The sequence below is a fragment of the Xenopus laevis genome, chromosome 5L (assembly GCF_017654675.1).
Source record: "Xenopus laevis strain J_2021 chromosome 5L, Xenopus_laevis_v10.1, whole genome shotgun sequence".
NCBI classification, from domain to species: domain Eukaryota; kingdom Metazoa; phylum Chordata; class Amphibia; order Anura; family Pipidae; genus Xenopus; species Xenopus laevis.
The window spans coordinates 17,255,445-17,269,409 of NC_054379.1; the positions used below are offsets into that span (position 1 = coordinate 17,255,445).

Here is a 13,965-nt window from a genome sequence, read left to right on the forward strand (position 1 = left end):
TACTGTATATTGTGAGTGGGTCCCTAAGCTCAGTAAGTGACAGCAGCACAGAGCATGTGCAGTGAATCAGCAGAAAAGAAGATGGGGAGCTACTGGGGCATCTTTGGAGACACAAATCTTTACTGCTAAACGGCTGTGGTTGGCTTGGGCTGGTACAGAAGCACAAAATATAATGTACAACATTTCTAGCTACTTTTATAGGGTCAGGGTACATGCTCAGATTCTGGGAGATTAGTCTCCCAGCGACAAATCTACTCTCTTTGGGGCAACTAATCTCCCCGAACTGCCTCCCACCGGGCTAGAACGTAAATCCCCGGCAGGGTGGCACTTGGAACGCTTTGTTTTCCCGAAGTCGCCCGAAGTTTCCTCGTGAGGCAATTTTGGGCGACGTTGGAAAACGAAGCGATCAGAGTGCCATTCCGCCAGTGATTCACTCCAGACTCTCCATACATTTATATATATATCCATAAGAAGGTCATTTTAGCAATAGACCTTATTTAGAAGACTGTATTCCTTTAATAATGAAAAATTACTTCCCACCCAATCAATGTGTCCTGTGTCTTATCAAACATATGATCTTCTCTCTCTGCACTCAGATGGCTTATTATATGGCTTATTATATGGCTCAGTCCCCATGTGCTCCCAGCACAAACAACTCACCATGTTCAACAGCTCTGGCCCTTTCACCGAAATAAAATTGAGTCCAGATTCGTTTGCAACAGCCTGAAATATACACAATAGTTCATTATTATTTGCCACCTGAAGGATACAAATAAGGGCCCAACCCAAGAAGCTCAATCAAGGAGGAAGGGATTTTTGGTTCTACAGCTGAGCCTATTTCTCATGCTTCCTGCAGCCAATTAAAAACATCTAGTCACACATTATTGCTGCTGTTTCGGAAGCTGATACAGTCATGGCTTCTGTTACCCTGAAGACCGAGTTTGATTTAAAAGCACTCAGGTGTTGTTTGATCTGCTCTATTTAAAGGAACAGTAACACCAAAAAAGAAAAAAAAAAAAGTTTTTTAAAGAAATGAAATATCATGTAGTGTTGCCCTGCACTGGTAAAACTGATGTGTTTGCTTCAGAAAAATGTCTCTCTCTAGTCGGCCCTCCTGTCAGTGCAAACGTGTGGGTTATTGTCAATCTCATCTCTGGAGGCAGGACAGAAGAATAAAACTCTTGACCCCTCCCCTGGTATACAAGTTGTGGCTCCACCCCCCATTGCCATTTATAAACAAGCTGCTGTGTAGCAATGGCGGAAATTGAAAAAAAAAAGTCTATATGGCACAGGTTAAATAGTGGATAACAGATAACACCATTATGTTCTACAGAGCTTATCTGCGGAGTCTTTTCTCCTTTGAATGGCTGCCCCCATGGCTACACAGCAGCTTATTTATATAAACTATAGTAGAGTTTCTGAAACAAACACACCAGTTTTACCAGTGCAGGGCAAAACTGTATTATATTTTTGTTGTTTCATTTTTTGACGTTACTGATCACTTCCATACGAATTAATTTATAAAGCATTCTATGAGTGGGTGCTAGCTGTCACTGACTACAACTGCCTGTCACCAGGAAGACAAAATTATCTTAATAAAGCCCAGCAGTATTTGGCTGCCAGAACCCCAGCAGACATGCCTGTGATCTGATTTATTATGCAAATGAGGGGTTGATTTCAGGATGGTATAAGTGGCATTTGGTCTACAATGCACGGGTTTGGTGCACCCCTAATTAATGGTACTGCCAGCCAACCCAATATATGCAATGAAATGAGACGCAGCACAAACAGCAGTACTGATCTGAATGACTTGTCTGCAAACAGGAATGGCAGCTGCTAATCTGAGGATCAGGAAAGAATTTGTTTGATAAGAGAATACAAAGAAAAGGTCATTATATTTGTAAACACATTCCTATTGCTAAAATGTTTATTTTGCCAACAGAGACATCATGGGGAGAGGTTATCAAAGGGTGAGTGTTCCGGTTAGTGTCCACTCTCCATCTGTTGAATCTATAGCAGAACCTATAGAAGAATATTGGCTGGCTGGTTCCTCTAAGGGCTATTCCACACGGGGAGATAGCCACGCGTTCCACACGGGGAGATAGCCAGGCATTTTCAGGCGACTGTTGAAAAGCGCATCGCCTCGTGTGGTTAGCACAGGCGTTTTTACATAGGCGCCCATACAAAACTGTCGCCTGCGCCGGTCGCGGCGACTGGCGCGGCGCTTTGTCGCCGCGACCGCAAACGCGTGGCTATCTCCCCGTGTGGACTAGCCCTAAAATGGAATTTAAACAGACTGGAAACTAAAGGTGGCCATACACGATGAGATCCGCTCATTTGGTGGTGATATCGGGCTGATCCGATTGTGGGCCATAGGGCCCAACGATCGGATCATAATCCAATTATATCAGAGGAACGGAGAGAAAGCACTCTGAGCAGATTTACTGCTAAGTGGTTTATTTTCAAAACATGTTTCGGGCTACTCGCCCTTGTGTCTTACGAAGATGGAGAGCTAGAAATAACCCCAATACGTTGTGTAGATCGGATCATAATGTATGCACTACGGCTAACGATAATATCTCCGACGATATCATTGGGTAACTATCGCTACTATTTGTAGGACATAACTTTCATATGATTGCCGTCTGTCAATCCATGGCCAGAACATTGTCTGATTTGTTATTTTTACTACTTTATTTAATTTGAATGGTTAGTGGTAGGTTTGGAGATTGCAAGTATATGATCTGCACATCTATGGTCAGCTTTACATTCTGCTGATTGTGAACCAATGCATGAAGCAACCTTGGAGTGCAGAAGATCAGGAAATGACAAATGTAAGTGAAACAAAAGGATGTCACACTAAAGTCAGAGAGTGTTTCAAGTTCAGGGCACCCCTCACCTTTGCCAGTAAAGTTTTGCCACAGCCAGGGGGTCCTGCCAGTAAGACTCCAGCTGGTGCCATCAGGCCAAGGGCTTTAAACTGTTCTGGATTTCTCACTGGCGCCTGGAAGGAAAGGAATAAAGATCAACAAAATATATTATATTTACAGATCACATACAGATTTTAAAATAGAAGTGAACATACATAGGGGCAAATTCCCTAACTGGCGAAAATTTGCCAGAGACGGCTTCACATCCATCGCAACACTTCGCCAGGCGTAAATTCGCTAGCGTTACTTCGGCAATCAAGTGAAGTTGCTTTAGCATTGCCTAATTGGCATACGGCGGGAAATTATAAAGTTATATGGACATCCAGAAAACCCTTAAGAAAATAAAGTTGATATATTGCCGTACACATGAGCCCACTGTATAGTTAATGTTCCATATGTTAGAAAATGGAGGGGGGAACCTGGTTACCCAAAAAAAATTTTGCGGACCTTTGCAGGCTATCACTAAGAAAAAAGGAAAAGACGCCAGCGTTTTTTGGGACATCGAAAAATTTTGCACTAAAAGTCCTATGCACTCCATTGCACTTCACCTGGTCTGAGCTGGCGAAGGCAAGTCTGGCGAATGAGGTAACGTTCAGTAAAATCTGCATCTTAGTGAATTTGTGGAGTTCCGTCCATTCGCCAGAGCTAAAATTCACCTGGCGTTAGAGTGCAAAGCAACGCTAGCGTCTATCTCCTTTGCTAGCGAAGTGATGCCTGCCATTAGGAAATAGACGAAGTCCCTGCGGGCTTTAATGCTAGAGAATTGACGCTAGCCACTTCGCCGTTTAGGGAATCCGCCCCATAGTCGTATAACTACCATACAGCAGTATGGAAGTTTCGTAGCCACTTAAGACTCAATTTACTGTTGTCTCATTCAGCAGAGGCTGAGGTGAGGGGGTAGCAGTAGGGGTTTGGGGGCATGCAGGTGCACACTGGGGGCTTGGCACAATAAATTACACTTCTGACCATAACACAGACTCAAACTGGATCTGGTTGTATGTTACCTCCCATATGTGGCTCGACACTCACCAGAATTGCCATGGTAAGCTCTTCCCGGATTTCCTCGAGCGCTCCAATATCGGCCCAGGTAACATCAGGGACGGTGGCAAATCCTTCTCTCTTAGCAGAGGGCTGTACCATGGGCAAGGCACCAAGGAAATCATCCATCTCGATGCACAGGCTCAGCAGCTCCGCCTCCGGTAATGGAGTCTGTTCTTGCAGCAACGCAAGTAACCGGTGCAGCTCATTCTAGACAGAGACACAGACATATATAGAAGGCACCTACTACCATTTTTGGTCTATTTATAAATTGGATTAATCTACTAGAGTGGCCCATTCTAAATGTAAGGCCCCCAGGAAACAGTCTGCTCTCCTGCACTTCAGTTTGGCATCTATATGGCTGGAAGTTGTTGGTTTACCTGGGCAGGTGCAGTTGTCTGCTTCTCTGCTTGCAATGCTACGGCTCCTGGCTGAGGGTCTGTCTCTTCCACAGCTGCTTCTGTAGTAGCTTGTTGGTCCTTTATCTGGATAAGGACTCTGTTCACTGCGCACATTGCGGCTTCCCGGCACAGTGCCATCAAGTCTGCCCCCACATATCCCGGAGTCAGGTGAGCCAGACGGCAGAAGTCAAAGGGTTCTGGGAGTTTCAGCTTACGGCACAACGTCTGTAGAATCCTGAGCAAGATGGATAACTATACATCAAAACATCTAATGGCATCACGATTCATTTGAAAAGTGCAAATAATGTGCAGGGGGTTTACAAAACACCTAACGGCAACAGGTTGCAAGTGGGGTTGCCATCTGGCCGGTATAAAAGATAAATATATAGGAAGGCCGGTATTTTTTCCCCATAAAAGGTGGCAACCCTAGTTGCAAGCCTTAAAGGAGTGGTTCAACTTGAAGTTAACTTTTAGTATGTTATAGAATGGTGAATTCGAAGCAACTTTTCAATTGGCCTTCATTTTTTTTTTATTTTTTTTTTTTATATAGTTTTTGAATGATTTGCCTTTTTCTTCTGACTCTTTCCAGGTTTCAAATGGGGGTCACTAACCCCATCTAACATCTAAAAAAAAACAAATGCTCTGTAAGCCTACAAATGTATTGTTATTGCTACTTTTATTACTCATATTTCTGATCAGGTCCTCTCATTCAAATTCCAGTCTCTTATTAAAATTGCCGGAATTACAAACTGGAGAGCTGCTGAATAAAAAGCTAAAATAACCCCAAATAAAAAACAAATGCAAATTGTCCAAGAATATCACTCTCTACATCAGGGGTCCCCAAACTTTTTTCTTCTGTGAGCCACATTCAAATATTAAAAGAGTTGGAGAGAAACACATGCATGAAAAAGGTCCCTGACGATGTCAAATAAGGTTTGTGATTGGCTATTTGGTAGCTCCTATGGAGGCTGGAGGCTCTGTTTGGTAGGACACCTGGTTTTTATGCAACTAAAATCTGCCTTCAAGCCAGAAATTCAAAAATAAGCACCCACTTTGAGTCCACTGAGAGCAACATCCAAGGGGTTGGAGAGCAACATGTTGCTCACGAGCCACTGGTTGGGGATCACTGCTCTACATCATACTAAAATTTAACTCAAAAGTGAACATCACCTTTAATGCTGGGCTTTTATAATTCCTGCAAGCTTTCATTTCATTTGGCAAATAAACAAGATGAAAGATGGGTATAGATGGCCAAACAGACAGCTCATTTGGCAGAAGACATAGGTAGTCAGGTTGGCCAGTTCAAACCCAGGTCCATCCATTCAGGATCCACTTAAATAAATGGATCAGGCAGGGGATGGGTTTAAACACACAGCGGAATGGATTTACCCCCACTATAATGATATTATTTGTACCAATAGAGGTTGGCAGATTTCGGTATTTCACTGGACCCTGCAGGAACCTTTAGAACCTTTGCAAGAAAAGGACGTCACAAGCATGGTGGAAGAATAAAGCGATTTAAGGTTCCATTCATGTAAGTGACAGGGTTGAATAACTGGCTGATAAAAAGCACTTAAACAAAATGTTTAATTTTCTTTATCATGAACACTTTCCCTATCAGGCACACCAGCCTGTAACAGCACCAATGACTTCCAGCACCATATGAAAGAGTCACCTGTATCTCAGTAGAGATATCCTTTGGTCAGATTTAACCTACAAGGCTCGCATATAAATATACAGTAATCTGAGATCGGACTCCCACCTCACATTCTGCTTCAGTGGCTGATATTATTACATCAGCAGCTTATTTTTGTGCTCAAAATGAGGTTCTTCTTGACAAATATGTGGTCACGGCTTGACCAGATATCCACCATGCTGGCTAGAAAATCCTATTGGGAGAGCATGGTCCTCAGTTGTTCCAGTTGTTGGGAGTGGGGGCTTAAAGGGGACCTGTCACCCCAAGAGACAATTCTAAATCCAACTTTATCATGATAGTCAAACATTAGGGAATTTGTTCAGAGCAGTGACATCTAGGAAGTGTAGAAATTAAAGTGACATTAAGGAAGACAAAATATGATTGATAGCGGAGATATCTAAATGATTTTATTACAGGTTTGGATGATTTAATTAAAAAAAGATTTTGGGTTTCATGTTTATTTGAGAAGGACTTATATACAGCTTTCTATGTCTGGATGAAGGGTCCTCTTTAAGTTAGTATAAGGCTGCTGTATATTCTATAATGAACAGCAGCTCTGATATATGTATCAATTATCTACTTATTATCCTAAAAAAAAAAAAATCATTCCTGAATGAAGAGGCTTTGGCCACTGGTCAGTCCAACTAACCAAACTTCTCATACAAAATATTAATAGCAGATAATATACAGACTGCATATAATAGTCTAATTGCCAGTAACAATCAGCATAGATAAATAGCTGTGCAGGTGACTGTGAAGGTCATTATATTCCCACTGTACCTTTTTCTGGCACCTTCATCAGGAATCCCCAGGCAGATTTCCCGGTCAAACCTTCCAGCACGTCTCAGAGCGGGGTCCAGTGAATCGGGCCGGTTTGTGGCTCCGATGACGAGGACTTGAGTAGTCACGGCAAGGCTGTTTAAATCTAGAGGGAAAGTGAAAGAGGAACATAATAGATTTAGTGAGGATCAGAATACTGTATTTGTTAACATCCCTTAAAGGGCCAGTATACCCCCTTGTACAACAGGAGTGCAATGAATAGGGCTTGCGATAAACATATTCGCGGATTGTTTTAATTATGAAAAATCTATTGTTTTTATGTTTTCTTTTTTGAGCTAATCAGGGCAAACAAGGAAACTGAAGCTACTCCATGCTTGGTCCTTGCAAGGCAGAGAATTCATTTGATTATTGAAATTTGCCGATGAGGAAATCTAAACCTCCTGAAAAGATGGAGGTGAACTCAACATATTGAACAGGCTGGCTGTGGATTCTGAGAGCCGTAGTCACTATTAGCTGGGGGGCACTCAATGTTTTAAGTAGATAGCTCGGTGTCAGATGCCTAGAGTACAAAGTGTCATTGGTCACAGGCTGTTTAACAAGGACAAAACAGTTTGGCTTGATTGGTGCAGTAACCGTACCCATAACAACCAGTCTGTTTTCATTACTAGAACTACATTAGTCCAGTAAGAGCTTCCTACTGATCAGTTGCTGGATCTAAACACTGATTGTGCATCAGAGAAACAAACAAACAGGACTGGTTTTAGGAAAGGGCATCTGCTGAAGGCTGGTGTGAGTATGGCGGGAGCTGTATTTCAATAACAGAGGATCCAAAGCTGGATAAACCTGAATTATATCATTTGTTTTCTCTTCAAGAGGCCACAGCCTTCATTCCCCATCTCTAACTACAGCCCCACATAAACAGTGTTTTTTTCCAGCAGACAGAAGCAATATTTTCATTACTTATGGTAATTTAACATTGTAACTTGCCCTTGGCTTGCCTTATAGCCCTTGAGTGCCACCAACTGGACAGAAAGAGCTGTATTACTTATCATTCAAAAAACGGACTCAATACCAGAGAGCGATGAGAAAGCTAAGGGTTCAAGCACACGGGCAGATTCGGGGAGATTTAGTCGCCTGGCGACTAATCGCCTCTTCTGCGGGGCGAAAATCTCCCCAAACTGACTTCCCCCTGCTATAATGACAAAACACCAGCGCCAATGCACTCGCGGTACTTCGATTTCCGAAGTCGCCCGAAGTTTCCTCGTGAGGCAGGGAAACTTTGCAGAATTCTGGATAATGAGGGTAAAGCAAAGCTATTTCCCTGTACTTAATACAATTCAACAGGGACAGACACTAAGTTTGCTCAAAGTCTGTACAGAGAGATCCCATAAAACTATGGCAGCATAAGTATTCCCTGTACTAAGCACAATTCAGCAGGAACAGCCCCCTAAGTTTGCTTATAGTCTGTACAGAGAGATACCATAAAACTATGGCAGCATAGGTATTCCCCTGTACTAAGCACAATTCAGCAGGAACAGCCCCCTAAGTTTGCTTATAGTCTGTACAGAGATATACCATAAAACTATGGCAGCATAGGTATTCCCCTGTACTAAGCACAATTCAGCAGGAACAGCCCCCTAAGTTTGCTCATAGCCTGTACAGAGAGATACCATAAAACTATGGCAGCATAGGTATTCCCCTGTACTAAGCACAATTCAGCAGGAACAGCCCCTACATGTGTTCATAGTCTATACAGAGGGATACCATAAAACTATGGCAGCATAGGTCCTGTACTAAGTATAGTTCTGCTGCAGATGTGGGATGTCATGTGGGAGAAGCAGATGGTTTGGGTGAAAAGGATTTGGGAATTTTACAATACTAAGTCTCTTTAAATATACCAGTGATGAGTACTTTAGGTATTCCTTTACAAACAAATTACAGGAGGCAAATTACTACTGATGGAAAAAGCTTGCTGGTGAAATGATTTACCCACCGTCCATGCAGGTAAGTAGCTGGGCCACAATCCTCCTCTCCATATCCTTAGAGGCCACTTCTCTTTTTGGGGTTATGGAATCAATCTCATCTATAAACAGGATGCAGGGAGCACTGGACTGGAAATAAAGAGACAAGTCAAGTGTAAAAATGTGTTTTCTTGTTTTAAAGCATAGGTGGGGGTTACAGAAAAGGGGGTTCTGGGATACTTCATATAAGTTAGGTGTGTGCGTTATTAGGTGTGGGGGTCGCTTGTGAGGAGTGGCCGAGTTACAAAAGAGGGGGTCAGGAATGTTAACTGTAGACACTGGGGGTTCTGGATTATTGCAGGAAAGAACGATTTTAGCAGAGAAGGATTTATAGATGAGGAGCCCCTGGACAGGATATTGAGGCTTTGTCTGGGCATGAGAGAAGTTACAAAATGGAGGGCACTGAACTGCAAATCCTAGCACCCACTGAAAGCTGGAGGGCCCCTGGATAAGCCTCTAATGACATAAACTACTCGCATATAATTGTACATTTAACAGGCGGGTCCCCTTTCTGCTCCAACTGAAAACCACAACCTTGGTGCAGTTGCTAATAAACAGGTCACACAGAGTCAGGACTCACCACCGCTTGGTCGAAGAGCTCCCTGAGCTTCTGTTCCGACTCCCCAGAAACACCCGAGACCATTTCAGTGGCTGCCACCTTGAGAATCGGCATGTCCAGCTCCTACAGGAGACATAAGTTGCTCAGCCCACAGACACCTGCTCAATACACTCAACTCTTCGGTGCTTTTCAATTGGAGGCTACAAGTCAGATATGGCCTCTAAAGGATTTTTATGGTCCCCAGTCCGCTCAAAGGCATCACTGACTTCACTGTGTGACATCATAACTTTCATTTAATCCGACCTTCCACTATGTTATTTATTACATGATCTGCCCACCACATATACATACAAGTTGATCTAAGGCAGGGCTAAGCCTTGGTCATTACATTAGCTCCAAGCAAAACATTCCTAAATATTTTTGTAACCATAGGAACCAAACATGGCAGATAAGAAGCAAATAGAGAATGACACCAGCAGATAATTACCCCAGCAATTGCCTGAGCCAGTAAGGTTTTGCCACATCCTGGCGGCCCGTGCAGAAGAAACCCCCGCGGAGGCACCACACCTAGGTGCTGGTAAACTTCAGGGTGACGCATGTGAATCATCATTTTGCACACCTCCTGTAGGAATCAGGTTAGAAGCATGAACAAGAGCCACGTTCTGGCCAAGCAGCCCACCATCCTATAACTCCAATCCTTGGGAGAGATCATACTATAAATTCAGTCAGTGAAGATAAACACACCCTATTACACAAGCACATCATACAAACTACTTGTTTTAAATTTAGACTCTTCACCAACCTTTAGGGTATCTTCATTTCCCCCAATATCCTCAAACCTCAGAGAAGAATGCTGCACCTCTGGGACTTTACCCTTTCCTGTAAATCAAACAAAGGGTTCAGAGAGGAAAGTCCATATAAAGAATTGAGAGCAATGGTATGGACATATACTTAAGTATTGTCTATATAATAATGGACTATATAGTACAGGTATGGGACCTGTTATCCAGAATGATCAGGACCTGGGGTTTTCCTGATAACGGATCATCATACCTTAAGTCTACTAGAAAATCATAAGTAAAAAAAAAAAATTGTATGTGCTTCCTTTACAAATAAATTGCATCAACGTCTCGTCTCCCTTTAGTTCTTAAGTGGCTTGAATGTCTTTAGGTTTTGCAGAATTCCAAAATATGTCTATCAGTATTCTAATTCATGATCTTTATCTCCAACCAAAACGTCTTTTAGCTCAGCCTCAAAGACATAAGAATGACATAAAGACACACCAATGTCTGGTTTTGCTTCCAATAAGGATTAATTATATCTTAGTTGGGATCAAGTACAAGCTACTGTTTTATTATTACACAGAAAAAAGAAAATAGTTTTAAAAAAGTCTGGATTATTTGAATAAAATGGAGTCTATGGGAGACAGCCTTTCTGTAATCCAGAGCTTTCTGGATAATGGGTTTCCAGATAAGGGATCCTATACTTGTAATATCGTTTCAGGCCTTTAATACTCCCAGGTGTTGCTGCAATTTGATATTTGTTTTCAGTATTCTACCTGCAGCTCAGAGGTAATTGCCGACTGGTTGATGGACTGATATAAGTAGTGTTATTAAAGGATAAGTAAACCTTTAGAATAAGTGAATGGAAAATTGATGAGGGTGCTATTCTTAGTACTTTTGTCATTTACATTCATTATTTATTTTGTTTTTATTCCAAGATATTAAGGGATGCATGTGATGTTAATATGAATGAATTTTCTTACAACAGCTCCACCTGCTGGTCATTTTCCGACCAGTCTGAACACCAAGTAGTCAAGGAAGTTGTCTAGAGAAAGAAAGAGGCTGCTCTGATGTTCTTCTGCTAAGAAAAAAAATAAAAACCTCTCAAATCTTTCCTAAGCATTGCAGCCTCTTTCTTTCTCCAGACAACTTCCTTGACTACTTGGTGGTCAGACTGGTGGGAAAATGACCAGCAGGTGGCGCTGTTGTAACAAAATTCATTCATACTAACAGTACGTGTATCCCTTAATATTTTGGAATTTAAAGAAAATAAATAATGAATGTACATTGCAAAAGTGCTTAGAATAGCACCCTCATCAATTTTAACATTTGCTTATTTTAAAGGTTTACTTATTCTTTAAATTAGCCTCCTTGGACATTGAGGGAGTAGGAGTACTTGTGCCAAAACATTTTGGAACATTGGTAATGCTATATAAGAATGCAGATAAAAAGGAAGTCAAAGACTAATTTACTACGAGTACAAGTTGCCAAAAAAAAAAAAAAAAACAGATTAGTCACCATGTTTTTCACCAAGAACTCCAGCTAAAGGCACCCTGCTGCTTGAAAGTGTCACATTTTCAGGAGATTGATGGTAATTGGTAAATTGCCCACAAATGGCATCCTCAAAGGAAGAGCAGCATGGGTGTACACCTATTAATTGCATGTCATCCAAGTGACAATGAGGAGTGCCTAGAAGTAGAATCTATAAAGTACAGTAGAACCCCCATTTTAACGTTTTTCAGGGGACCAGAAAAAAATTGTGTAAAATCCATGAAAATGTAAAATCAGGGAAATGTATTATGTATAATATATAGGTGGGACCAAAAAACAACAATGTAAAATGAGGGAAATCTTAAAATCAGGGGATGATGTAAAATTGAGGTTCCACTGTAATATCTGTTGAAGGTATAATAAGGTAAGTGTTCAATTCTAGGGTTCCCTTGTATCCCAGTACATGTAAGAACTTGGTATATGTTGAAATCCCTAAGGTCACGTGATGCTGGGAAGCTGCAGAGCAGTCGCTTTCCCAGTCTCTGACCTTTATCATTTAAGAGCCGGTTCTCAATTTCCGCATCGACATCATTAGCTTTGCTTTTTGACTTTCGACCGTTCCTGGTCTTTGGGGTCTTTCTCTTCTTCTCACTCTCCAAGAGGGAAAGGTCCAGGGGGTTCTGCGTAACAAAACAGGACATTTCAGAGAACAGCGGAAGCTGCAGCCTTATTCACTGGTCTAAATTACTGTATATTTGAAAGGTTTTGCAAAATACTTTTCCTCAGATAACTTGAAAAATACAAAACAAAAATTGGTACATTTGGTTCTTGTTACTGTACCTCATTCTGTGCCGACGCCTCTGCTCCATCCTCGCACAGATCAATGAGGATGCTTTGCTCCATTGCCTTACTGGGAGTTTTGTCAATAAACCAGCCAGCTTCTGGTGTCTTAGTGCCCTGGGGGGTCCCGACTGTTGCCATACGGGCATTCTTGGTAGGATGTGCTGGAGTGCTGGTGTCTGGAAGGTCATTTTTGACAGGAGTCTCCAATACGGAGTCAAGGTTCCCTTTGCGGTACAAGGATAGCAGAGAATTGTTCATGTGATTTGAAGACTAGAAAAGAAACAAAATAATCAGTACCGTGTCTGGCCCCGAGCCCTCTGCTTAATAATTGAAGGGATGGTTCAACTTTTAGTATGTTACAGAATGCCCAATAGTAAGCAACTTTTCAATTGGTCTTCATTATTTATTTTCTTATAGCTATTTTAATTATTTGCCTTTTGCTTCTGACTCATTCCAGCTTTCAAATGGGGGTCATTGACCCCATCTAAAAAAACGAATGCTCTGTAAAGCTACAAATGTATGGTTATTGCTACATTTTATTACTCATCTTTCTATTTAGGCCTCTTCTATTCATATTCCATTCTCTTATTCATATCAATGCATGGTTGCTAGGGAAATTTTCAAACTGGTAGGGATGCACCAGATCCAGGATTCGGTTTGTGATTCAGCTGAATCCTTCTTCCCGGCCGAGCCGAATCCTAATTTGCATATGCAAATTAGGGTTGGGGAGGGCAATTTAGTGATTTTTTGTCAAAAAATAATGACGTAAAAAATGTTTTCCCCTTCCTTCCCCCAAATTAGGATTCGGATTCTGTTCAGTATTCGAAAAATAGTGGATTCGGTGCATCCCTAGAAACTTGATAGCTGCTGAATAAAAAGCTAAATAACTCAGGAACCTAAAACAATTAAAAACCAAATGCAAATTGTCTCGAAATATCATTCAAAAAAGTATCTCAAAAGGTGTACAACCCCTTTAAGTGGCAGATATATTCTTCAAAAGCCTCAGTACTCCTAAATGGCTGTGTCAGGTACAGATTCTGTACCCATGAACATAAGGGTGCTGTTCATTAAGCTTAGAATGAGAGATTATATTGAATTTCCCTACGCCACCACTGCTCTTTCAAGACTGCAAAGCTTGGATGTATTTTCTGTAGTTCGATCAAATGCAGTCTACTGGACTATGACTGTTAATGCAGCAAGGTAAGGAGATTCATTTACAGTTTATAGTTTACTAAAAAGTAAATGTAAACAGTAACCCATATATTATTATTAGTACTGAGTGCAGTAACCCACAGCAAACAGTTACACATTAACAGGCCAATAATCAGATCATTTTGGGGTGCTATACAAAGCTGTCAGTTACTAGTCTGGATCTGATATTGATCAGGAAATATGGATTCCTTTAGGCCAGTGTTCCCCAACCA

General features: G+C 41.6%; 1 protein-coding gene across 1 annotated transcript in view; it reads right to left on the minus strand.

Moving 5' to 3' along the window:
- Window positions 1–13,965, minus strand: part of nvl.L (nuclear VCP like L homeolog) — a 31,849-nt gene that overhangs the window by 11,794 nt on the left and 6,090 nt on the right. The window contains exons 7-17 of the mRNA XM_041562567.1: window positions 12,539–12,811; window positions 12,246–12,378; window positions 10,228–10,304; window positions 9,913–10,047; window positions 9,447–9,548; window positions 8,839–8,956; window positions 6,846–6,990; window positions 4,349–4,604; window positions 3,960–4,178; window positions 2,900–3,004; window positions 661–723 (exon numbers count right to left, since the gene is read on the minus strand). Coding sequence (XP_041418501.1) covers window positions 661–723; window positions 2,900–3,004; window positions 3,960–4,178; window positions 4,349–4,604; window positions 6,846–6,990; window positions 8,839–8,956; window positions 9,447–9,548; window positions 9,913–10,047; window positions 10,228–10,304; window positions 12,246–12,378; window positions 12,539–12,811 — 1,626 coding nt within the window. The remainder of the gene's footprint in view (window positions 1–660; window positions 724–2,899; window positions 3,005–3,959; window positions 4,179–4,348; window positions 4,605–6,845; window positions 6,991–8,838; window positions 8,957–9,446; window positions 9,549–9,912; window positions 10,048–10,227; window positions 10,305–12,245; window positions 12,379–12,538; window positions 12,812–13,965) is intronic.